At 23.7% G+C, this 26,620-nt stretch overlaps 2 protein-coding genes and 1 non-coding gene across 4 annotated transcripts; all 3 read right to left on the bottom strand.

Moving 5' to 3' along the window:
* Nucleotides 1-97: 97 nt before the first annotated feature.
* On the bottom strand, nt 98-3,113 carry TORIP (Torsin interacting protein). The gene is given in 4 exon segments (XM_015327522.2): nt 98-1,468; nt 1,470-1,550; nt 1,638-2,636; nt 2,733-3,113. Coding segments are annotated over 3 exon segments (1,143 nt in total). The 5' UTR covers nt 2,478-2,636; nt 2,733-3,113; the 3' UTR covers nt 98-1,246.
* Nucleotides 3,114-3,420: 307 nt separating this feature from the next.
* Nucleotides 3,421-26,597, bottom strand: LOC107069816 (uncharacterized). 2 transcript variants are annotated; one of them, XM_089173267.1, is made up of 10 exons: nt 26,342-26,597; nt 26,121-26,243; nt 20,949-21,197; nt 7,434-7,661; nt 6,934-7,112; nt 6,554-6,854; nt 6,031-6,486; nt 5,709-5,948; nt 4,579-4,840; nt 3,421-4,453 (listed from the first exon to the last, which is right to left on the bottom strand). In XM_089173267.1, the coding sequence occupies exons 2-10, from the start codon at nt 26,235-26,237 to the stop codon at nt 4,359-4,361; spliced, it is 2,127 nt and encodes a 708-aa protein (XP_089029393.1). In that variant the 5' UTR covers nt 26,238-26,243; nt 26,342-26,597; the 3' UTR covers nt 3,421-4,358. The 2 variants fall into 2 exon arrangements, with proteins under 2 accessions (XP_089029393.1, XP_089029392.1); XM_089173266.1 differs by having other exon boundaries at nt 26,121-26,268; nt 26,342-26,596.
* Nucleotides 5,534-5,615, bottom strand: TRNAL-AAG (transfer RNA leucine (anticodon AAG)). Its single transcript has one exon. It is a non-coding gene; the product is annotated as a tRNA-Leu (tRNA).
* Nucleotides 26,598-26,620: the final 23 nt, after the last annotated feature.

Here is a 26,620-nt window from a genome sequence, read left to right as displayed (position 1 = left end):
AAGCTACGAGAGTATACTTGTTGCCAATTTATAAAATATTTTATACTTATATATGTAGTGTATAAGAGCATATTAAGAAGAAATTAATCTTCTGTTCTTTATTTTTTGTTTTTACTAACGTTTTATTGCATGTATTATCACTCAATAATAGAAATACAAATAAATACTTTATAATAAATGCTTCAAAAAAAAAAAAAAAAACAAAAAAAAACAAACAAACGAAGGAATAAAACTAAAAGATTATAACAAAAAATGAAAAACAAATAGGGTGATTTAATTTTCATACAAAATTCTCTATACGAAGATTATAAAATGAAACATACATAGAAATGTTGTTATTTATAAATTAAATATTTTTATATAATTAATTATATTTAATGAATTTATAATTAATAAAACATCTTTTATATATATATATTTTTTTAATAAATTTAAATATAAATATATATATTTAATATATGTTAATATGTATATTAATATAAGTTAAATATATATATTTAGTATATATATATATTAGCTCGAATTTTTGTTTAGAACAAAATTAAATAAAAGATAATATTTGTAGAAAATTCTTATTTGTTTCATCAAATACAAATAATAATTGGTTAAATAAATGTTTATAAATTGGCAATGAGATAACAACTCATCACTCTCTCATAAACGTACGATTTCTGACTGACACTGTTAATCAACGCTGACGACTGCCGACTAAATTACGCTATAGTAATGGTAATAATGAAAATGTGAGAAGAAGTGTCACAAGTGCATGAAGTAATAATACATTTTACTATACCTTTAAAAAAAAAAACTCTAGTTTAATCTCTTGGCCGTTGTAGGCAAAATCTGTAGCGTTACATGTATATCAGAGGCATCTATCTCGCTGTTATATTTTTTTATAAGTTTGTAGAAATTATCTTGAATTATGCTTAAACATAGTTCATTTTACAAATATCGTTCTTGTATCATTATTTCGCATAACAAAATAAATTTGCATAATAACAAAATATCTTTCAGTAACATTAGTTTTCTTTTTTTCTTCACTCTAATATATTCCCTAGTAATACAAAATATTGAAAAAAAATATTGAATACATGGGTATTTAATATTAAAAAAAAAACAAAAAAATTCAAATGTCTTTTTAATATTAAATAGACATGTATTCAATATTTTTCAATATTTTGTGCTACTAGGGTCATATTAAACAAAAATCTTAAGAAAATAAATCAAACATTATAGATAATATAAATTAAAGAAACGAACATTCTTTAATGTTATGTTTTTCTTTCATGTTTGATTCAGGAAAAATAGATATTATTGGACCATCCGTGATTCGTGTTATTAAAGGATCTAAAATATCCAAATCAATTGTCTTAGAATATTTGTCAGTGAGTCTACCTTCTACAAATTTATTTGTGTGTAATCCTTCGTAACCATTGGATATAATAGTAATTATATAAAAAAGACTTTGAAACCAAAGGATTATTTGTATCACATAAATTATGCAATGATTTAATAGACTCAGTTTCCAAACTTAGCAAATCTTCAATAATCTAAACAAATGTATATATAAACGTTTATTCATTTTCAATGTAAATATATTATACGACATTTATATATCAAAATATTTGTCAACTTACCACAACTTTATTTTTCACAATCTCTGGTTTCCATTTAGTAAGAATTTCTCCATGATCATTACCAATATTTCTCGCATTTAACAATAAATAATTATTACTGCCTAATACTTTGCTACTTAAGCTTCCAAACAAATGTGCAAAACATTTGATCGTGTTGGTTTCATTACCAAGTAAAAGGACAATGGAAGTTTTGCTCTTTTCATCAACAACTTCTTCTACCTGAGATTGAAATTCAATCCACATTTTAGAAGTTTGATTGTGAAATTTTGATTTGACACTGTCCACCGATTTACGAAATTCTTGTATTATATCTTTGTTTGAATTTTGTTTCTTAATTGGTGTCAATTGATCATTATGATTTGGTGAATATTTATAATATGAAATTGCTATTATACATATAATCATAGAAAATATAAATATATATAAAAATGATGATGACCCTCCATTATTTTTATTATCTTCTGTATAACTTTGCTTTTTTTCTTTAGGATTAGGTGATGATGTAGATATTTGCTCAATATTATTAAAACTAGAACGATTAAGCAATGAGTTATCTGTTACATCAAAATCTTCTTTTGAATCTGTCTCTTCCTCAGAAATATCGTTATTTGTAATATTTTGAGTATCTTCGTTGCTCTTATTATTGGTAATATTACTTGAATCACTCATTTTAGTTATTTGTTCATATACAAATGTTTCTGAAGTAACAAGTATCTTCTTTATATTATGATTATTATTTTTATCGTTATTTTCAACTTTATTTGTACATTCTTTAACATTTCTTATAGGAGGACGACATTTTGGTACAATGTGTTCATAATTTATAGTCTCATTCTGCATTTGAAAAATATATTCTGAATGAATTTCAATGAAATTCAATAATGAATTATGAATGAAATTATGTAAAAGAACAAATCCACAGATAAATTATTATATTATATTCCTAATCTCACGATTTGTTCTTAGCAAAGTATTATTTACAGTTTATTATTAATTGTGCTAAAATAAAACATAACCTAAATGTCATTGATTTTACTTTCTATTTATCACATAAAAGTGTAATATAGAAAATCATTGATTTCAATATGTGCTTACCTTTTCGTGTTATCATTTACTAATATTATTAATATTATAAGTAATATAAATATGATATATATATTTATAAATAATGTTGATCTGTCTGTTGAATTCAGATTTGGTTAATACCAGCTGCACTACATTTTATAATACTCCGTTTACGTGTACAAATAAATCTAAGTGGTTAAAAATATGATATAGAAATTTTGACACACACACAATATAATGTATAAATGAAATATTAAATACTTATTTTATTATTATTATTTAATAAATCTAAATGTGTAATAACTCGTAAGAAGATTTGACGTTTAACTGATTGTTAAAGATATCACATTTAATAAAACTATAAAGATTATTAATAATCTTATTTAAAAAAGATATAAATAAATGACAAATACGTACAGTTACTATTTTTCTAAAAATACGAAACTATTCTTGTATATTCTTTGCTTTTTCTATTTCTTTTTTTAAATTCACTCGATCGGTAAATGTAATTTCATCAATTTTTGTTATCGACACTTCAACCGTGTTCAGTCGGTAACTTACCATCATATGTTATGTTCTTTATAAGTTTTTTTTAAATGGCGCGTAATTTAAATAAATAATTTCATTCTTATATTATAAAAAAACTTTTCTTTTAATACAGAATTCTGGTGTAAGGATATATTTTGAAATAACATATGATATAAAACAATGAATCGAATTGTATAGAAAAATTATCGATATTTTATTTAATCTTTTTGATTGAAAAAGGTAAATTGGTTACAAAAAAAGAGAAGTAATTAAAATAATTTGTTGTTAATATTAGTTAAAATTTGTCGAAAGCACATTGATTAGGAACCACCGTTAATAAATCAATATTAAATTAATTATTGGTATAGGAATATTCGATGATACAAATAATAATAACGATATATAATAATAATTGCATTCATTTCATATTCTTCAATTTGAGCTGATTTTTTAATAATGACAAAAAAATATATGTGTATATATCTATGAATATACAATTAATGTAATGAGCGTGGAAATTTGAAGATCATCTTTCGCAAATTTATTTTTTTTTTTGTTAACGAGTCGTCAATATGTCGATTATTTATATATATATATATATATTTTTTTTTATTACGCATGATCGTTAATGCGATCCTGATTTATACATGTACATTTATAAAGAGTGATATATTAACATATATATATATTTCTATTCGAAACTTCTATTTTATTATTATCTTTGAAAGTCGCCTTTTAATTCTTGTATGATTCGTTTTTTAAAAAACGTATCGTTTTATCAACTAATAAGTTTAAGGAAATTTGTGTAATTTCCTTCTAAAGAAATTCTAAATATGAAAGTAGCTACTACGCACCGGTAGCTTTATACTTTTTTTTAATTAAAAAGAATACTACACTTCAGGGCGTTAGAATTGAATTAAATGTTAAACAAATATATACGCGCAAATATATTTTTATATATATGTATAGAGAGAGAAAGAGAGAGAGGGAGAGAGTAAGAGAAAGAAAGAAAGAAAGAAAGAAAGAGAGATAGAGAGAGGGTGAAAGAGAGGATAGATGGAGATAAAAATCTTTAAATTAGGCCCCGAAAAATAAAAAGCGAATTAAGCTCGTGAAAATTCGACAAAATTAGCAAGCGCAATCACAAGCGCAACGACGTACGCGTTTTTCTCGACGATGAGCAAAAGGTTCTGGAATGGAACGTACGGAACGTGGTTGAACATCTGAAAAAAAAAAAATAATTATTTAATATAATTGAATATTATTATTAAAAACTGTAAACACAAATTAATGTATTCATTATTATTAAAAAAAAAAAAAATAAATTAATTAATTTCTTTTTACTGACAATGTGGTCGATTCTCTTCCTCCCGTTCTTGTTGTTGTTGTTGCTGTTGTTGCTGTTGTTGCTGCTGCTGTTGTTGTTGTTGTTGTTGCTGTTGCATAACAGGATGCATTGGTTGTTGTTCCTGTTGTTGATGTTCCGAATCCCGATCGGACATTTGACCATCGCTAACTTCGGCACGAGCTTCAACTGGTACTTCCAATGATTCGACAGGTCTCAATGGTAAAGCAAACCTTGGTACAGGGAATGCACGTCCTTCTACAACCTGTAAAAATGTTTTTTTTTTTTTTTTAATAAAAATAATGATTAAATAAACGTATATATATGTAGGGGAGTTTTTAAGTGTCGAAGAGTAAACATAGATAAGTAGGTAGGCGACGAAAGACTAAAGGGAAAAGGACCCAATGATCGAAATAAAGAAAGACTGTGGTCTGTTCTTTGTAAGTTGTGCAAGTTGTGTGTGTAAGTAAGCGACATCGGTGCTTTGTTTATTAGACCGAGTCGGACGTTTGGAAAATTCGAGAGCGATACGGAGGAAGGTTCATTCCTCAGGGATGCAGGGTGGGGGCAGAAACTTATAAAGAATGAACAGTTATGCGTGTGAGAGCGGTGTGAGAACCAAGCGATGAGAACAAGTGACAAAGTAATACTATATGAATGATTAGAGAGTGATTAGCGAGTGATTAGCAAGTTGCGGTAAGATTGCGGATATTCGAGGATTTTGTGCGTTTTGTGAGGTCAGAGTGAGCGTGAGAGATTGTGAATTGTTATTGTGTACTGATTATAATAAATAGTAACTTGTTGAAATAAAGAATATCTTTTAATCTATCTTAAATGGTGCCGGCAACACGAAGAGATTAGATATCCTTAACCGGATACAGAACTATTGATTTCCCTATATATATATATATATATATGTATTTATTAATTTTATTTATTAAAAAAAAAAAAAAAAAATTGGCAGCGGTGGGATTCGAACCCACGCCTCCGAAGAGACTGGTGCCTTAAACCAGCGCCTTAGACCGCTCGGCCACGCTACCTCAAATTTAAAAATCTTAAATTACTTTCTTATGCATTTTCTCTATTTATTTATAAATAATCTTTATAAATAATTAATTAGACGTAAAACTTACTTGGTGTATTATATTACGTATTTCGGCAGGTACAGGGAAGTTCTTCTCAACTTCTTCACCCTCATCTTCGGGTCCTGGGAATGGTTTAGCTTCTTGTTGCTCATTGGAAGCATCTTCTCGTCTTCGTCCTTCGATATTTCCATGTTCCAAAAGGTTTCTCACTTCAACAGGTAGTGGGAATGATCCCATTGGTATGATTGGTCGTGCACCTTCAGGGAATGGTTTGAATTCTTGTACATTCTAAAACAAAAACATTAAGAATATTTATGAATATGTTTTTGATGATTTATACAAGTTTTTGATAAGCACAAATATGATTTACCTCTCGTCTTGTTCCTTCAGATACTTGTATCGGTACTGGCCGAGCTTCCCCAGTAATATGTTGAATTATGTTCTTTATTTCTAAAGGTACTTGTTGAATAATCCTTCTAATCTCAATGGGTATACCCTGGAACGGGGAATGTGGTCTTTCTGGTACAACTTGCGGTTGCATTGGCATTCTTTGTTCCGTTTGCGGTACAATCATTTGGGGCAATACTCTTTGTTCAGGAATTTGTTGTTCATTGTGGGATGGGGGTGGTGGTGGTGGTGGTGGCATCATAGCAGCACCTTGTTGTTCTTGACCATACATTTCAAGATTTTGTTCGGGTTGTTGTTGATACATAATTGGAATCTGGTGTTGTTCCTGACGTTGTTCTTGTGGCATTGGTGGTCTCATGTTTCTTGCTGGATCCATTGGGAAGTGACGTAATTCGATTGGGATTTGACGCATTTCGATCTAAGATCAAAATAAATCATAAGTAACAAAATAAATCATGATTGAATAATAATATTCGTATATTAACCTGTGGTCCTGTTACACCAGGTTGTGGTCCCATCATTGAAGGAATTTGTGGACCCATTCGTGGTGGTCTCATTTCCATCGTAAGTTGTGGAAGATTACGTAATTCTGCAGGAAGTACATTAGCTGGTATATGATTTAAACCACGTGGATCACTCAATGGCAATTGTTGCATGTCAGGAACCTGATACTGCGTGTGGATTTGATACTGATGATAATTTGGATTAGGTTCTTGCGATTGTAAAGGAATTTGTACGGTTCCTAATGGAACTATGATCGGAGTAAGCATTTCTTGCTCCTGTTGTCTGTAAAATAATAATGTTATTTTATCATAATGAAGTATTTTTTGTTGTTGTATTGTTTATTATAATTAACTGTACTTACTCCTGATTAGGATTGCCCGATTCACACAGTATAGCAACACGTTCACCGCTTAATCTTTGGAAACGTTGAGGATCGGTACTGTTATCCAATCCGTTGTCGTTAGTTCCGTCCATAACTTCATCAGCTCTTCTTCTTTCTACTACACAGGAAACTCTACTTCTTGCTTGTTGTATTAAAGCCTGAACAATAAGAAAATACAAGAAAAAAATGGTTAGAAAAATATTAATGGCATAATAGTTGGAAAAATGGAAAAAATAAATGCATTTTGTTTTATTTAAATTAATTAAATATAACCAAAATATTATATTAGGGTGAATCAAAAGTTTGTACATTTTTTGAATTAATATTTCTAAAGTAAATTTTATAATAAAAAGAAAAAAGAAATAAACAATTTATTATGCAATTTATAACATAATTAATTATTTAATTATTTTAATTTTTGATTCATCATAGTATTATAATATTTTTGTTTCTTTTTCTTTCAAGGTTCGTCAACTTACACCAGCTATATCATCCAAGTCAAGTTGGAGGGGAAGTTTAATATGTACGGGAGGAAATTGATCGTCATCGTAATCGTCGTCGTCCTCATCACGATCGCCATTTTCGTTGTCGGATTTCGAACCATTGTCCTCTTCCTTTTGATTCTTAATATCTTTAGTATTTATTTCATTTTCTTTCTTAGTCGTCTCAGCAAGATTTTGTAAACTCTCCTTGGCTTCAATCGGATCCTAAAGTTAATAAATTAATTTAATTGTTAATAAATTTAATAGAAAGTATTACAATTATATTTTTAGGTTATACACGTCATATATATTTATATATATATATATATAATATACGAAGGTATACTATAATATACGTTTTGGGATCTCTAGCACTTGAATAAGCTATCTGGTGGCTAAATTCAAAGTACATAGGTCGAATTGCTATTTCACAACCCTGCCAGAGATCCCAATATTAGGATTATAATATATATGTTATATATATATATATATATAGTTTTTAAAGACAGTAGATTTATAAAACAAACTCATCACACAGTTTATATTCGATTTCTAGCATTCGTACTCGAGGTCATAGTGCGATAAATTCACTTTCTCTTGAAACTTGATCCTTCACGACCAGGAAGAAGATTTGCAACGATGAACGATAATTGACTTTATGACTATTATTGCATAACTTTCAAAATATTATTAAACTAACATCAAATGTTTTTATTCCAACTCCATTATTTTATTTTTAAATATTTTCATTTTATTTTCCTCTTTTTTTTTTTTTCACTGGAAACGTTTTAATAAAATCGATTTTCTTGATGTTTATACATTTGTGCAATATATTATTGTTATTATTTAATAATAAATGTATGTAATGTTATATATCATACGTCAACTGAGATATGTAATTTTAGAATCGTGTAAATAATAGTATTTCTAAAGATTTTGTAACTTTTCTCAACGATTACCCAAACATACACTTGTCCCCAATTTTTTCATTTTTTTCTTTTTTCTTTTGCAATCACATCCTTCGAAATTACGGTTTTAACTTTCAACAAATTTCTCTTACTTATTTAATAAACATATACAAACCTGTTATTGATTATTGCTAAATTGCAAATGTTTATGTACGAAAAAATATACAGTAGTACAGTATGTACAATAAATACGACACGTAATATACTTGATATTAAATATATTATATATTTATATACATTCGTCATATATATGTTTCAATTTTTATTATTATATAAACGTTTGATATTTTTATTAAATATATTATATTTAAATATCAAGTATATTACAGGTTAAATATTGAGAATGCAATATTTAAATATTAATAAACATTTTGTAATTATTTCGTTGTATTATTCTTAGAATTATAATAAATTGTAACTATGTTTTTTTCAGGTTTTTAAAATGATTTCTAAAACCTGAAAAAATCAATAAGATCAATGATTGTATTTGTTTATATTCTGTATTAATTTTTATTAATCATAATCAACCATTTTTTTTCAGGTTTTAAAATGATTTCTATTGGGTTGTCCAGAAAGTTCGTGCCGATTGTCGGTAGATGGCACACAATTTGTTTTCTGAAAAAAACCTGAAAACTTCTGGAGGGATGAACTTTTTAATTTAACCTTTAAGATGAAAAAAGGTTATGGAACAAAATAGCACTTGTATATATAATTGAATAAATATATACTAAAAAAAAAAAAAACTTAAATGTGTTGCATTTCAATCTTTCGTCAAAATCGGCACGAACTTTCCGAATAACCTAATAAAACCTGAAAAAAATCAATGAAATTGATAATCGTATTTGTTTTCTTTTTTTATTAATTTTTATTAATCATAATCAACCATTTATTTTCAGGTCTTAAAATGATTTCTAAAACCTGAAAAAATCAATGGAATCGATGAACGTATTTGTTTTCTTTTTTAATTAATTTTTATTAATCATAATCAACCATTTATTTTCAGGTTTTAAAATGATTTCTAAAACCTGAAAAAAATCAATGAAATTAATGATTGCATTCATTTTTATTTTGTATTAATTTTTATTAATCATAATCAACCATTTATTTTCAGGTTTTAAAATGATTTCTAAAACCTGAAAAAATCAATGGAATCGATGAACGTATTTGTTTTCTTTTTAAATTAATTTTTATTAATCATAATCAACCATTTATTTTCAGGTTTTAAAATGATTTCTAAAACCTGAAAAAAAATCAATGAAATTAATGATTATATTTGTTTTATTTTGTATTAATTTTTATTAATTGTAATCGAATAAATAAATAAAATAATAATAAAGTGAACGTACGATTTCTAAGATACGACGAGAGTAAATAATTATCTATGAGTACTTTCCACTTTGGAAAATGATTTAGGACGTAGAAAGGATTTTACGATGCACCGAGTGACAAGCAGTATAATCATCAAAGTATAATCATCAAAGTATAATCATCAAAGGTAGGACAGACAGGATGTAGTGTATGAAAATCGATTAAGTATGAATCGTATTAATGTGTGTGTGTGTGTATGTGTGTTGTACATAAAGTAAATGATGTGTCTTTCTTTCTTTCTCACATACATACCCATACACATATATTTATAGTAAACGTATATTTATTATGTATGCACGTGTATGCAAATGTAAGTAAATGTATATATAAGTATATGTGTAGTTTAAAATCTGTGAGAGAGAGAGAGTGAATAAGTGTATATGTGCAGATCGTGCACAACTAAATTGCAGATATCCCCGGTGCATTCTGGCGAGAAATTTGAAAAAAACGATGCACCGTAAAAAAGAGAAAAAGAAAAAGAAGAAAAAGAAGAAGACTTTCTTTCTTTGGAAAATTCTATTATTCGCATCGGTAATTTCGAAAGGTTAGTGGAGTCTCTGTTTAAATGTTTCATATCCTGTAACTTTCTGAAATATTCAACAAAATGATTTATCTTATCGATTTATCTTATCTATTTTCCTAACATTTTTTTCTCTATTTTTTACAATGATTTGTTTCTCATTATTTTTTTAAAAATAAAATTAAATAAAGATCAATTATAAAAAAAAAAAAACAAATACAAAAGGAAAAACTTTTCGTTGGATAGAATCCAACGAAATTTAACTAATTAAATTAATTTAAATAATTTTATATAAATATAACAAAATAAATTTAACTAATTACATTTATTTAAAAATTAAATATATATTTTAATTTATTAAAAAAATAAATATATATTTATACTAGGGGTGCCCCGTCATGCGTTGCTGTGGCTCAAAATCAGCAACGAATTACCTTATACCGCCATCTGATAGAATCTTATCGAACTAACAGAGATAATCATGACTCTTTGTTAATAAACAAATAATTCGCGATTAATAAAATAATATTGCGATTATAAATTGAGATATAAACTATCTTATATTTCAAGTTGGATGAAACTGCACATAGTGTGCAAAATTTTATTAAAATCGGTTCAGTTGTTTAGGAGTCCATTGCGGACGAACAACGTGACACGTAATTTATATATATTAAGATATATAATACAATAAATTTTACTAATTAATTTAAATAATTAAATTTAACTAATTAAATTCATTTAATTAATTATATATATATATATATTTTATAACTAATTTTTCTAATTTAAAATTTAAATTCCAACAAAATTGAAATCCAACGATAGTTAATTGCACAGGTGGTAATACGATTTTTAATATTAACAATTTCCAAAATCATCTAATTTCTAACAAAATTTATAATACAATAATAATTGACGAACTTTCATAATTAATTGAATTTAAATCATTTTCAAAATAAAATGGCTCCACTATAATACGTTCATTTATTTTTTAATTACTTTAACGCTTTCTTCAAGTATTAATTCGTATAAATAAAAAGTATTCTGCGAACAACAACAACAACAACAACAAAAACAGGTCTCTGTGTAAGATATAAAAAAAAAAGGAAGAAAAAGGAAGAAAAAGAAGATAGACAACGTCTTAACTTCGAACGGGGTAACAATACAGTTACTTTACGGAGAGAAAATCTTTTCAGAGAACATTCACCTTGCTTTGGCTTTACTTTGCTGTACTATGTAAGCTATGTATAGTATTATATTGATGGAGGTAGTAGTAGTAGTAGTGGTGATGGTGTTGTTCATCGTGTTGGTGAATGCAACGGGCAACCCACTTTCCGTTGTGGTACGTAAGTAGTAAGTAAGTAAGTAAGTAAGTAAGTAAGTAAGTAAGTAAGTAAGTAATGTACCTTTCCAACACGAGTTTCGTGAAAAATACAAAATGCCAGTATTCTTTATAATACCTCAAATCATTTACTTGAGTTCAATCATTTTTCTAAATCCTTTTCTCAACTCACTTCAATGATATTAGGTAGACCAGAAAGTAATGTCGCTTTCTAACCTTAAATTCAAACGAATACATTTCTAACAAATTTATATTTTTAATCAATAACATAATCAACTTTGTTATCAATAACCTTTTTTTTTTATTTAGTATGCAAATTTTTAATACAGGACCGATAAAGTCAATTAATTTTTAATTAAAATATAAAAATTGACATATACGTGAAAACGACATTACATTATATTTCTAAATAATTAGAAATTTTTAATATTAATAAATTATTCATATTAAATCATTATTAATAATTTAATATTTCTAAAATTTAATATAATATTATAATATATATTATAATTAAATTATTATAATTTAATTTTATAATAATTTATAATATATATTATATATTATATATAATAATTTTATATAATTATAAAATTTAATATAATAAATATTAATATTATAAAATTTAATATAATAATATAATATTCCTAATATTTTTAAATCTTAAGAATTTATTTATTTAACAAACTTATATCACTCGTTAAGCTTCTTTTAATTTATTATTACCACTTTCGTACTTATTGCGAATTATAATATTAGTGTAAAGAATTTATTTAGTTGTTGTTTTGATTCATTAATTCTATGGTTGCCATATTTATTTTTTATTTTACTTTATTTTTCTTTCTTTCTGTTCTTGACACATGATTTTATTTTTGTTTTAATTTCTACCACACTGTATAGCTGTAAAACGTTTACTTTGTTAAAAACAGAAATTAGTTGTAACCTGTACTAAGAATAAATTACTTAAGATAAATATTCTTCTCAATAGAATAATCAGGAAACGTAATAAAACGATAATGATGATTACGTTGGTATAATTAATGTCAAGGTGACCAATCCTTGGATATCTTCTTTTCAAAATCTCATCAAGGAAGATACCATTTGTTTCCTTTTAAATGCCAATTTCATCTCTTGTGTGTAAATTCTTACAACGAGTATATTTATTTTTAGTTAAAAAAAAACAAAACATATTATTAAATACTATTCAATGATTTTGTCATTAGTATAATAACAATTTGTAAAAGTATCTTAATTAGTATAATATTATCAAGTTGTTGTTATTTCCTTTCACTTTTGTACTTTTTTGATAAACTTAAACAAATGACTAGCAAGAATTTTAGAAAATAAAATTGCAACAGGAAATGGCAAACAGGAAGAATGTAATTATCGATTTTTTTCTATGCTTTTTTTCTTGAAAAACTGGTCACGTGTAATTAATCTGATTAAGGTAATTCGGAAGTAGATATATTCCAAAAGAGATAAATAAGAAAAAAAAACAACAAATTAGAAAATTGTCGTATCGTAACAACTTTTCACTAACATAACCTAAGTAAAAACTCGTTCGATTGATATTTATTTCATTATTTTATAACGACAAATAACTATATATATATATATATATATATATATATATATATATATATATATATATATATATATATATTTGTATGGAAAGTAATATTTTTAAACTTCATTTAACATTTTACCAATAAACATTTTAAACTTGATTTAAAATTTCCTTGTAATTTACATTTCAAAATAAAATGAGTTAATATATTTCTATTCAAACAAATTTCTTCTATTTTTTAAAATTTACTTTAAGTTTATTATTCTTAAAATTTTATTAATTAATATAGTTATTATATTAAATAATAAATTATTAAATTTATTAAATTTAAATTAAATATAATAATAATAAATACAATTATATATTATTATTTCATATATTATTAATATATAATATATAATAAATATATTATATATTAAATATATAATAATAAATATAATTAAATGTTAAATTGTTAAATGTATTAAATGTAAATTAAATTTATTAAAATTATTATATATATATATATATATTAAATAAATTATATAATAACTAAAATAAATTAAATAATTAATTATATAATATAACTATAATAAATTTAATATCATAACTATATAAGTATATATATGTATATATTGTAAATTTCAATATAAGTATAATTTATTGTCATAAAAATTTGTAATAAATAATTTTAATGTACAAAACATAGTAATAACAAAATAACTTATTTTCCAATTATTATTTCACTTATTAATAATCGATTCCTATTCATCACATATAACCATTATTTTCAAATAATATATATATATATATTTATTTAATTTATTATACTTCATTTATAATTTAAGTTTCATCAATATGCCATTTCCGGTTTTATTTCGAAGTACTCGATAGAAAGTAAGATCAACTTACGAGACGTGAGTTGCGGAAGATTCATCGATCGTTTGTAACGGTAATGCATACATACATACACATGTATACTTATTTTACATGTACATAAATATATATATACAGACAAACATATACTTCTATATAAGAAGACGAAACTCGGTCGTGCCATTTTTTTGCAGAATTTAACGAGCAAAAGAGAGATGATGATGTCACGAAACTCGTTCAACTCATTGAAATTCTATTCACCATCTTTAACTCTTATCCCCACTCCTCCACCTTTTCCCCTTCCTATTCGATAATGATCTCGTGACCTTAGTCCAATGAATAATATCGTACAGAAAAAGATATTCGTCAGTAGAAGAAGAAAAAGAACAAAAATTATACAAATGAGTTATCATAAGATATTAATTTTTATCGATAAAAATAATCTAACTTAAGATGTATATATATATATATATATATATATATATATATATATATATATATATAATATCTTTTTTTTTTTCTTTCAAACATAAGAATAATAAACGTGGTAAAGGAGAAATTGATTATTAACCAGAAGAGAAAATGGCTTCTCGCTTGAATGTTCATACTCGCGACCGTTCACTTCCGCGAAACACGCGAATTCAAACACGACCATATTTTATTTTCCTTTTGTGTTTCCTTATTTTCTATTTCTTCTTCTTCTTCTTCTTCTTATTATTCTTTTCCTTTTTTTTTTCCATCGTCGTTTATTTTTTTCGTTGGAGACAAAAGGTTCCTTTTTTTTTTTTTCTATCGTGTTATTAACAATTCAATTTTAATTTCCCTATTATTAGTCGGTTGACAATGTCTTATAGGAAATTTACTTGAATAATTCTTGAAAATAAATATTTATCACGTACCTGTCTGTCTATTTGTCTATTTATCTGTTCTGTGTGTGTGTGTGTGTGTGTATATATGTGTTTATGTATGCATTTTGTATTACGAATTTCAACGTCAATATTAGTAGAATTTATAGAATGAATTTCTTAGAAATTGTTCATAATTTTTCCAAGTAAATACATTTATACTATACATTGATTTATACAAAGTATTTATCTAGTAACAATTAGGATAATAATGTATAATTTTTGTTTGTTTTATTATTCTATCATTTTTCATTTTAATCAGATAAAAAAATTTCCCACGAGTTTTCAAGCTTTTAAAATTATTCGTAAAATGATACTTCAATGAATTTACAGTCAAACAAATAAATTATAATATAGAAAATTTCTATTATATCCGTAGCAAAAAAAAATAACTATGATTTAATAATTAATAATAATAACAAATAAATCAATTTCTATTAATATTGTAATGTATAAAGATAGAAGATTAATTAAATTAAAACAAAATATACATTTTGATAGTATCTAGTTAAATTTAAAATTTCTATTATATCCCTAGTAAAAAGAAACTATAATATGATAATTAATAAAATATAAATAAATTAATTTTTATTATGATATATAAATAATATTGTAATGTATATAGATTTAATTAATTAAAACTAAATATAAACTTTGGTATTATCTAGTTATATTTAAAATGTCTGTTAAATCTCTAGATATAGAAAAGAACCTACAATTCTATAATTAATAAAATATAAATCAATTAATTTCTATTACGATATCAAAATAATATTGTTATGTATATAGATTTATTAAATTAAAAAAAAAAAAAAAACATTTACTTATACCTAGTTAAAAATTTAAAATTTCTATTATACCCCTAGCAAAAAAAAAAACCTATAATTTGATAATTAATAAAATACAAATAAATTAATTTTTCTATTATTATATATAAATAATATTGTAATGTATATTAATAAAAAATACTTAATTAATTAAATCAGAATATAACATTTGCTTTTATCTAGTTATATTCAAAATTTCTATTATACCCCTAGCAAAAAAGAAAAACCTAAGATTTGATAATTAATAAAAAACAAATAAATCAATTTATATTACGATATAAAAATAATATTGTAATGTATATAGATAGAAAGATTTATTAAGTTAAAACAAAATAAAAAAAAAAAAACATTTGCTTTTATCTAGTTAAATTTAAAATTTCTATTATATCCCTAGCAAAAAAAAAAAACCCATAAATTCAAGCAAAATAAAAAAAACATTTACTTTTATCTAAATTTATCATCATTAATTATCACCACGTACGTGTAAGTATTTCATGCATTTATGTTAGTTAATTCTCATAGTGCATGTGTGTGTGTGTGTGCGTGTGTGTTTCTAATGTATTTAGTAACTAACTTTCCCTATACCTTTCTCGTAGATCTTTTACAACAAGAATCTCATTTACGAGTATGCGGTTTAGAATAGTAAAGTAGTTTAATAATATGTTTTTATAATCGAATCTAATATATCATTGGTTTAAATAAGTTGATTTGCAGAAAAAAACAAAAAAACAAAAAAACAGAAAAAAAATTGGATAAAAATAATATTTTTCTCTTATAGAGGTGTTAGATCTTTTTCTGCATCTTCGTTATAGTCGTTGTCATAGTAGTTGTCGAGAAGAGCGTAAAACAAAATTACGTAATATTTCTCATTGCGGTTCTCCTTGAACGCAGGCTCCTGGCACCGCTTTGCGCAGTTTCTTTCAGTTTTCTTCTATACAACTATTACCTACTTTGCCATCACTTGCTAACTCAACTAACATTTTCCTTTTGAAAGTTTACCACGAGTAAACTGGTCAATTAAACACAACAAATCTTTTAAATAAATTGAGAGGGGAAAAAAGAAAGACAAAACTAAATTATGAAAATAAAGAATAAAACGTTTCCATGTGTTAACCCTGATCCAATATTAAGATAAAACCTAGTTATATTAATATTCATATTAAAATAAAATCTAGTTATATTTATATTTATATTAAAATAAAATCTAGTTATATTTATATCAAATCTAGTTTATATTATTTTATTATTCTTATCTATAATGTATATACATATATATATATATATAGTTATAATTAATAATTATTAATATTATAATATTAATATACTAAAAATAAATATTTAATTAATAATATATATAATATTTATATATATATTATATTATATATTAAATACTATTAATTATATATTTATTTTTATTATATAATATATTTATTAATGAATAAAATATATATTATTAATTTATTATATTATATATTATATACTATTAATTATATATTTATTTTTATTATATCAATAATATATTATATTATTACAACAATTGTAATTAATATAATAAAAATAAATATATATAATTAGTAATAATATTATTAATATAATAATTAATTTATTAGTTAATATATGTAATATTTATATTAAATTATTTTGAAAGAAAAAAATTAAAAAAAGAAAATTACCATAAAAGATATCATCAAATTGTCTTAAATAAACAGATAATTCTTTTTGAATAAATTTTCTAATCAATTATCATTATTTATAGGAACGATCAATTATGATACATAGAAGAGAAAAAAAATAAGATAATTATTTCGCAATTTTCCAACAGAATGGATTCATCCAATTAAATTTAATTCTACTACAATTATATACAAAAACAAAAAGAAAAATCTTTATGAATAAATTTAATTTCAAGATGAAAAAAAATAAAAAAAAATAAAAAAAAAATAGTGGATAAATCATTGGAAGGATTTTGAGTTGAACGATCTTTAAACTCGATTAAATATCTCGATCTTTCCTAGAATTCGTCGATTCGCGATCTTCTCGGTTGAGGAACACACGAAGTGTACTTTCTAAACATACACATATACATGTACATATATATATACACATAGAGAGAGAGAGAGAGATTGTTCTCTATATCGAACTTGGTTAAACGCGCAGTTAAACTACGCTTTCGGAGTTTCGAGATTGTTCTACGATGTATATCTATATATATATATATATATATATAATGTGTGTATGTGTGTGTGTGTATGTTTGTAAAAGGATAACCAACGTACGACACGATCTAAGAGAATTGCATTCCGTTTGACTCTTTTATTCAAGAATGTAACTCTTCTCGTTAGATCGTATAAATTTATATATGTATACGTGTATGTGTGAGAGTATGTGAGTATGTATTACTGTATATATATATATATATATAAAAATGATGTACACTTTCTAAATCCTATCCTCGTACCTGATATCTTTCAAGCATTGTACTACCATCGTTTACTATTACACCAATAAATACTAAATGTAATATGATAAATAAAAGAAAAATAAAAAATCAATGTAAAAATTAAGATAGTGTGTGTGCGTGTATGTGTGTGTTTGTGTGACCACTTTCTTTATCAACTTTTCTTTTCCCCCTATTTTATTTATTTTTAATTAAATTTTTCGTTCGTAAAAAAATATAAATAAAATAAAAATATAATTCGAATTGAATTGAATTTAATTTAAAGAAAATTGAAATAAATAAAAAATATTATATATTTTATATAAATTAAATGTATTATATTTTTATTGTTGTTATATATGTATTTTTTTTTAAATTATTTTATAAATTAAATGTAATATATTTTTATTATTATTATTATTATTATATTTGTACTTTTTAAAATTATTTTATAAATTAAATTTACTATATTTTATATAAATTAAATGTATTATATTTTCATTGTTATTATATTTGTATTTTTAAAAATTATTTTATAAATTAAATAATATAACAAAGTAATATATTCTTATTGTTATTTTATTTGTATTTTTTTTTTTTAATTATTTTATAAATTAAATGCAATATATTTTATAAATTAAATGTAATATATTATATTTTTATTGCAATTATATTTGTATTTTTTAAAAATTATTTTATAAATTAAATTTATTATATTTTTATTGCTAATTTGATCAAAAATAAAAAGATTGAACATTTTTTTTTTGGTTTGTTCAGAAGAAGGATCATTAAATCTGTGAATGACTTTTGAATGGTTTTTTTTTATTGGTTATATAAAAACGATAGATATTATTTGATTGATATATATAGATATAGTATTAAATGAATTTTTTTTTTTTTTTAACTATTGTTACTGCGGTGAAATGAAAATACCACAAAAGAAGGGTGTGATCATAGTCAACCAAGCACGATGATCCTTTCTTTCGTTCTTTTATACTCATTGTCGTGAGAAACGATTTCTTTCCTTCCGTCGTTTCATTTTGTTTCGTTTGGAAAGTTACATAGAAATTGTCTTTTTTTTTGACATAGAATAATTTAAGTTAGTTAACTTTATAAAAAAATATCTTTATAGAATTCTATTATTACCTGTATTGCATATATTTTGTTTTATTTTTATACCATAACCTTAAAACCATTTTTATCCCCAATTATTTGGTGACATTTGATTATTACATTTTACTGTAACTTTAATATAAATAATTTTGTTAAATATTTTATTTTTGTGTATTACAATACTTACTAAAAAAAATTTATGAAATCAAGAAAACAAAAGAAAATTGTTCAAACTATTAAAATAAATAATTTTCTTAAATATTTTATTTTTGTATATTTCAATCCTAACTAAACAAATTTAATAAATTAAGAAAAAAAACCAGAAAATTATTTTAAACTATTAAAATAAATAATTTTGTTAAATATTTCATTTTTGTTTATTAAAATCCTAACTACAAAAATTTAATATGCCAAAAAAAATTTATTAACATTATAAAAATAAATATAAATTAATATAAAACTATTAAAATAAATAATTTTGTTAAATATTTTTTATTTTTGCTTATTACAATCCTAACTACAAAAATTTAATATGCCAAAAAAAATTTATTAACATTATAAAAATAAATATAAATTAATATAAAACTATTAAAATAAATAATTTTGTTAAATATTTCATTTTTGTTTATTACAATCCTAACTAGAAAAATTTAATAAGCTAAAAAAAACAGAAAACTATTCAAACTATTAAAATATATAATTTTGTTAAATATTTTTTATTTTTGTTTATTACAATCCTAACTACAAAAATTTAATAAGCACAAAAAAAATTTATTAACATTATAAAAATAAATATAAATTAATATAAAATATGAAAATACTTCAAAGAGTTGAATGCCGAATAAATAAATCTTTATTTTATCGTGTATATGTTAATTAAAGTACTACCTGAGAGTAAATTTGTTATTTCATTTATGTCGTTGAATGTTAATTCGATTAACGCCATTCCATCCATCCATCTATCCAACACCATCCAACCATTCATTTCGTCTGGATATTTTCTTTTATTTTCTTTTTCCTTTTTTTATTTCTTTTTTTACTTTCCATCGTAAAACTTTTTATTGCGAATCGTTCGTTACAAAAAATAAAAACAAAACAAAGAAGAAGAGAAGAAGAAAAAGAAGAAGAAAAAAAGGCTTTTAAAAGATAATTCGATTCGATTCAACCTAGGCGTGATCTTTTATGATAAAAGGACTGGTCGTACTCTTAGAAAGGCTTAGAAATCGAAGAAAGCGCGATTTCTAAAGATATCCAAATAAAATAACTTGATCCAACGGTCATTAAACTCAATCGAATCGAAACAAATCGAATCAAATCGAATTGATAATCGAATTACTCATAAAAAAAAAAAAAGAAAATAAAATGAAATTACTTATTCAAAATTTGTATTAAATTATTCCATTTTAAATTACTCGGAATTTTCTATTTCAATTTTCTATTTCAATTTTCTATTTCAATTTTTCAATTTCAATTTTCTATTTCAATTTTCAATTTCAATTTTATATTTTAATTTTCAATTTCAATTTTCAATTTCAATTTTCAATTTCAATTTTCAATTTCAAATTTCAATTTCACATTTCAATTTAGAAAACAACACAATAGTTTTACTTTACCTGAACCAAAGCTTCCGGTTGAAGATGTTTCAACAATTCACCCTGTTGTAGTTGTTGTTGTTGTTGTTGTTGAAATTTCAACTCATTTTGCATAGCAGCAATAGCTTCCGGTGTACAAGACATGCGTGCTTGAATCCAAGATGAAGCAAGGATAAAGCTTCCAAGGATAATCGAAATAGTGATCAAAGTGATAGCAGCGATCCTTGCTATCTGAACAGCCGTACTCTTCATCGGAGGCCTCATGTATGCCTATAATTAACAGATTAAAAAAAAAAGAAGAATTAAAAAAAGATTTAAAAAAAAGATAAATAAAAAACAGACAAGAAATAATATTAACAATAATAATAATAATAATAATAATAATAATAATAATAATAATAATAATAATAATAATAATAATACTAATAAAAGAGGAAGAACGTATTATTCTTTTTGTTTCTAAATCGTATTATTAAATTCATTTACCATTTACCATTAAAATTGTAAATATTTTTTTAAATTATACCAAAAACTCAAAATTAAATAACGTTATAAATAAATATATATATATATAAATGTTAACATATTATAATATATAATAATATAGTAATAGTAATAATATAGTAATATATAGTAATATTTATATTATAATATATTAAATATAAAATTAAATAATTAAATAATAAATATATATCGTTATATATAAATAAATCAATAATTAACTTTTTTTTATTTATATATAAATAATAATATATTATAATATATATATTATATATTAATATAGTAATATATAATATATAATAATAATATATATATATATATATATATATTATAATATATTAAATATAAAATAAAATAATTAAATAATAATAAATATATATCGTTATATATAAATAAATTAATAATACGATATGACGTGTATCGATTTCAATTTTCGAACGATGATAGCATCCTAAGATAATCGATTACTATTCTTAATAAATCATTCTACTGTATTTTACATTTTTTTTTAGATTTTTTTTTCTTTTTTTTTTTTGTTAAAGGATACGTAATTAATTTATTCATAAGCCATGGTCGATTCCGTTTCCATAACATACATACAGTCGATTAATTTACATAATCATTGCTTCTCGCTATTTCTCTCTCTCTCTTTTTCTCTCTCTCTCTCTTTCTCTTTTGATTTTCCTCTTCCTCTAATTAGGATTTGCGCGCGAAGTCATGCATACGTGAACATAAGTGTACATACATGAACATACATGAACATACATGAACATAAGTGTACATACGTGTACATACGTGAACATATACGTGTGCACACATACCTGCACACATGCTTATGAAGAAAAATAAAATTTTCTGTTCGTGTTTGCTCATAAAATACACGTGTAATATGTAACTGAATATACAATGGAAAAGGTGTGATGGTGTGCGAGACTTCACGCTGGCTAACCAACCGAGTCGAGGTCTTTTGTCGTTTTGCGCTCTCCTTTGGTATCCTCTTCCCCCCCACCCCTTCTTCTTCCTCCTCCACCTCCTCCACCACCTCCAACCCTTCTCCCACATTCTCCCTTCTCTTCTTCCTTTTTTTTTTTTTCGTACAAAGTCTCTTCCTTGCAAATATTTCATCGCCGAAAAGTGAAACCCAAGCCAAATCTTGCCAGTAATATCATTTCGCGTTTGTCCTTGTTTTTTCTTTTTAAACTTTTTTTTCTGCTTGTATGAGAAAAAAAATAAATTATAATATTTTTTCAACGTTACGTTTGTCTACTTATTCGAATTTTGCGTTATTATTTTTATATTTGTCTATCAATTTAGTCATCGTCATTTAACATCTTTGACATTAATGTTTGATCATGTTAAAACGCGAAGTATGGTTTTTTTTTGCTTTTAATAAAAAAAAAAAAAAAAAAAAGAGTAAATATAAGTTAACAAATTTATTGCTAAGACTGTACGAGTTATTCGTATAATTCATAGTGACCTCGATGCGGATGGACGATTCTAAGGTGAGAGGTTTCAAAGAGATAGTAGGCCATCTCGTGCCGCAGCAACAGCAGCAGCAGCAGCAGCAGCCTTTATGCTACTCGATCTGTCTGATAAAAACTTTAAGAGAAGTACTGTTGTCAAGTATACAAATCATTATAATTTATTTTATTGTTATACTTTATTTATATAACGTGATTCATTCAGATCAATGAATTTCTTTTTCTTTTTATATCACCCTATATAATTTTATTTAATAATAAACAGATAAATTAAATGAAATATCTTTTCTTGATCGATCTATAATAATTTATATATATATATATATATATATATATATATATATATATATATATATATATATATAAACTATTATTAATTATTTATATTAATTATATTTATAATAATATTAATTATATATATAATATTTATAATATACAAATATTAATATAAATACAATAATAATTATAAATATAAATATGTTAATAATTAAATTAATAATAATAATATTATTATATTATTTATATAATTTAATAATATATAATTATTTATATATTTATATAATTTTATATAATTTAATAATAATTAATAATAATAATATTATATAATAATTATATAAATATAAAATTATATTATATTAATATTAATTATTTATATTTATATTATATAATTATTAATTAATTTTTAAAATTTGATAGATTAATTATTTTACAATTAAATTAATTATTGTTAAAACTCAAATTTTGATTACATTTATTTTTCGTTCCTAACGATTACTTACGAATACTTTCAATATTTATTTAAAAAATCAAACTTTGTTATATCCTGTCTATTAAACTAATTTGCAATGTTAATAATAAATAGTAATATTTAAATATACTAATGAAATATTTATACAACAAGATAACCAAATACAATTCTATATTATTTGACTTGCAATCGAGTTAGTAATCATTGCCTTCCCGATTTACACGCATTAATGTCTCCGGAGACTTTAATGCTGGTATATACGTATCTAATTGGACTGCTAGAAAAACCAAGTGTATATTTTCACATAATTAACAATAAGAGAGAACATATTATACATATATACATATACTAGATAAATTATGACAAAATTGAAGATATATTTGAGCATTAAATTGATGATATGATAAACGTAAGAAGAAAAAAAATAAAAAGACAAAAGAAAACAACAAAAATTATGTAAGATTATAATCAAGAAATTCGAGAAACAAGTTTGATTGTAAATTTTATCCAGACTTTGTACGTCTCTCTGTAAGAAATATATGTATGTGTTGTATGTATGCATGTGTATTAGTATGTTTATATATACGTGTATGACTGAAAGTTAACTCGTTTTTCTGCCTGTCATTCCATGACTCTGAAAGAATAATTTTGTTTCTTTCTCAGACAGTACTTAGATATAGTCGGGAAGATAATTTTGTTGTATTATTTTATTTTTGTATTTTTATCTTCTCCATTTTCTCTCATCTTTCATCGTCCGAAGAGAAGAGTCCATGTATGGGACTTTTAAAACGTTTTAAAACAGAGAATGTAAATATGAACATCTGTACATTAAACGTAGAAATTTCTAGTAACTAATACATCTGTGTATGTATTTATGTGTGTATGTGTATGTAATACATACATTCGACTGTTATGTTAAAAACTCCTCTCTACCGGTAGTAAAAGCTTCCGGTCATAATGACACATTCATGCAAAAGAGAAACTCTTATGCATTATGTTTCGAACATTATACAGGAAGATCATTTTTTATTTTTTTATAAAAATATAAATAATAATTTAATAATACCACACAAGTGAGAAATAATTCTATAAAATAATATAATAAAAATATTATAAATAATTATCAAAAATAAGGAACATTCTATCATCGTTCGAAAATGAAATTCGATATTTTGAGAATAAAAATATGTTTTTTTTTTCGTTTTTGATTATTTTCTTTTTGTTTTTGGTTATTTTTTTTTTATTTTTGGTAATTTTCTTTTGCTGATTCTATCGTTACATTCAAAATGGCGTATAAAATTTAAAAATATAAAATTTGTATTAACAATTTTCATGATAATGGAAATAAGGAAAAAAAACAAAAAGATTATTATGAGATGAAAAATAAATTAAAAAAATTCCAATTAATATTAAAAATAAAAATAAAATGTGTTAGAACAAATATCACAAATATTCGATAACTTTCTTTTCTATTTCTTTTCTCTCTTTTTTTTTTTTTTTGCTTGTGACTATCAAACGAACAGGTACAATAATTCTTAGCAAAGTAAACGTCTTGCGCAAGGTTTTATCGGTGCAACAAGTGAACTTTCGCGGAAGTTAAAAGCATTTGCGATTTCCCTGAAGTTCGTCGAGTAAATGAAAATACAATCGATCGAATTTAATGATGCACGCGTTAATTGTTTTTAATTTTCGAAATTTTTTGTTTTTTGTTCCATTTAAAAATTTATACGAAAAAGAAAACATTACTTATACAAATTTCTCTTATTATCAAAATTACAAAACATTATACGTGAATTATAAGAAATACGATATTTTAAATAACACGATTGCTTAATAATTTTTAAAACTCAACAGAATAATAAATTAACAAAAAACCTTACACAATAAACATAATTTTATTTATTATATATAATATATTATTTATAAATAATTTATATATTTTTGTTTCATTTATTTTATTAATAATAAATATTTTATTAATTTATTTTATATAATATATTATATATATATTTTTATAAAAATATATTTTATATATTTATATAATTATATATTATACAAAATATTATTTATTATATAACAAATACAATTTTATTTATATCATAAAAAACGTTATCTCAAAATCATATCATTTGTTACAACATTACAATCATTGAAAGATAATAAAATGTCAGAGAATAAAAAAAAGAAGAAATGAAAAGAAAGATAGAAAATGCAGTGAATATTTTTTTTACCTGTATTACACATACACATTAAAAAAAAAAAAAAAAAAAAAAAAAACAGAAACCACACACCCATTTGCTAGAATTTCACGCTTTAATACACATGCAAAAATACGATCGATATAATAATCGATCTCTAATGTTTCAATCAAAGTCAAACTACTATTCTCACGTTTTTAATATAATTTGTTTAACGGAAAATAAAGAAATAAAAAGAAGACGATTAAAAAAAAAAGTGACTTACAGGTGGTGGTTCAGTAGAAGAATAGACTTCACTGGGTGCATAATGACTGTGCGGCTGGGGCATCTTCTCCGAGACGACAGCAACCGTTGCCAAAGAATCCGGCTGGTCCTTCTCCATCCTCACCTTATTCGACCAAGTTTATTGAACCCTTTATTATTTATTTAAAACGTGATTTAAAAAGGATCAAATTTTTCTATCTTATTTTAATAATTGTTTCCTACCTTTGTTAATGAAAACAAACAAAATCAACGAAGTTTGCAAAAGGTTGAAAGCAAAAAAAAACTAAAAGATGTATATGAGTAATGAGTGTGTATTTGTTATGTGTATGTTTGAGAGAAGTGTGTGTATTCGTGTATATACAGGTGTATATATATATATGTATATGTATCTAATCAAAAGATTATGGACAAAAGGTGATGTGTATAAACAACTTGATGTCGATCGCTCGGCGATTCGACGAATAGTGAGAGGTAAGTAAGAGCTGGCACCGCTACCTTACA

This window comes from Polistes dominula, unplaced genomic scaffold (genome assembly GCF_049000335.1).
Source record: "Polistes dominula isolate Pdom_NZ unplaced genomic scaffold, Pdom_raw_medaka scaffold_35, whole genome shotgun sequence".
In the NCBI taxonomy this organism is placed as follows: Eukaryota; Metazoa; Arthropoda; class Insecta; order Hymenoptera; family Vespidae; genus Polistes; species Polistes dominula.
The sequence above is the reverse complement of the archived record's forward strand: the minus strand, read 5'-3'. Positions and strand labels throughout refer to the sequence as shown.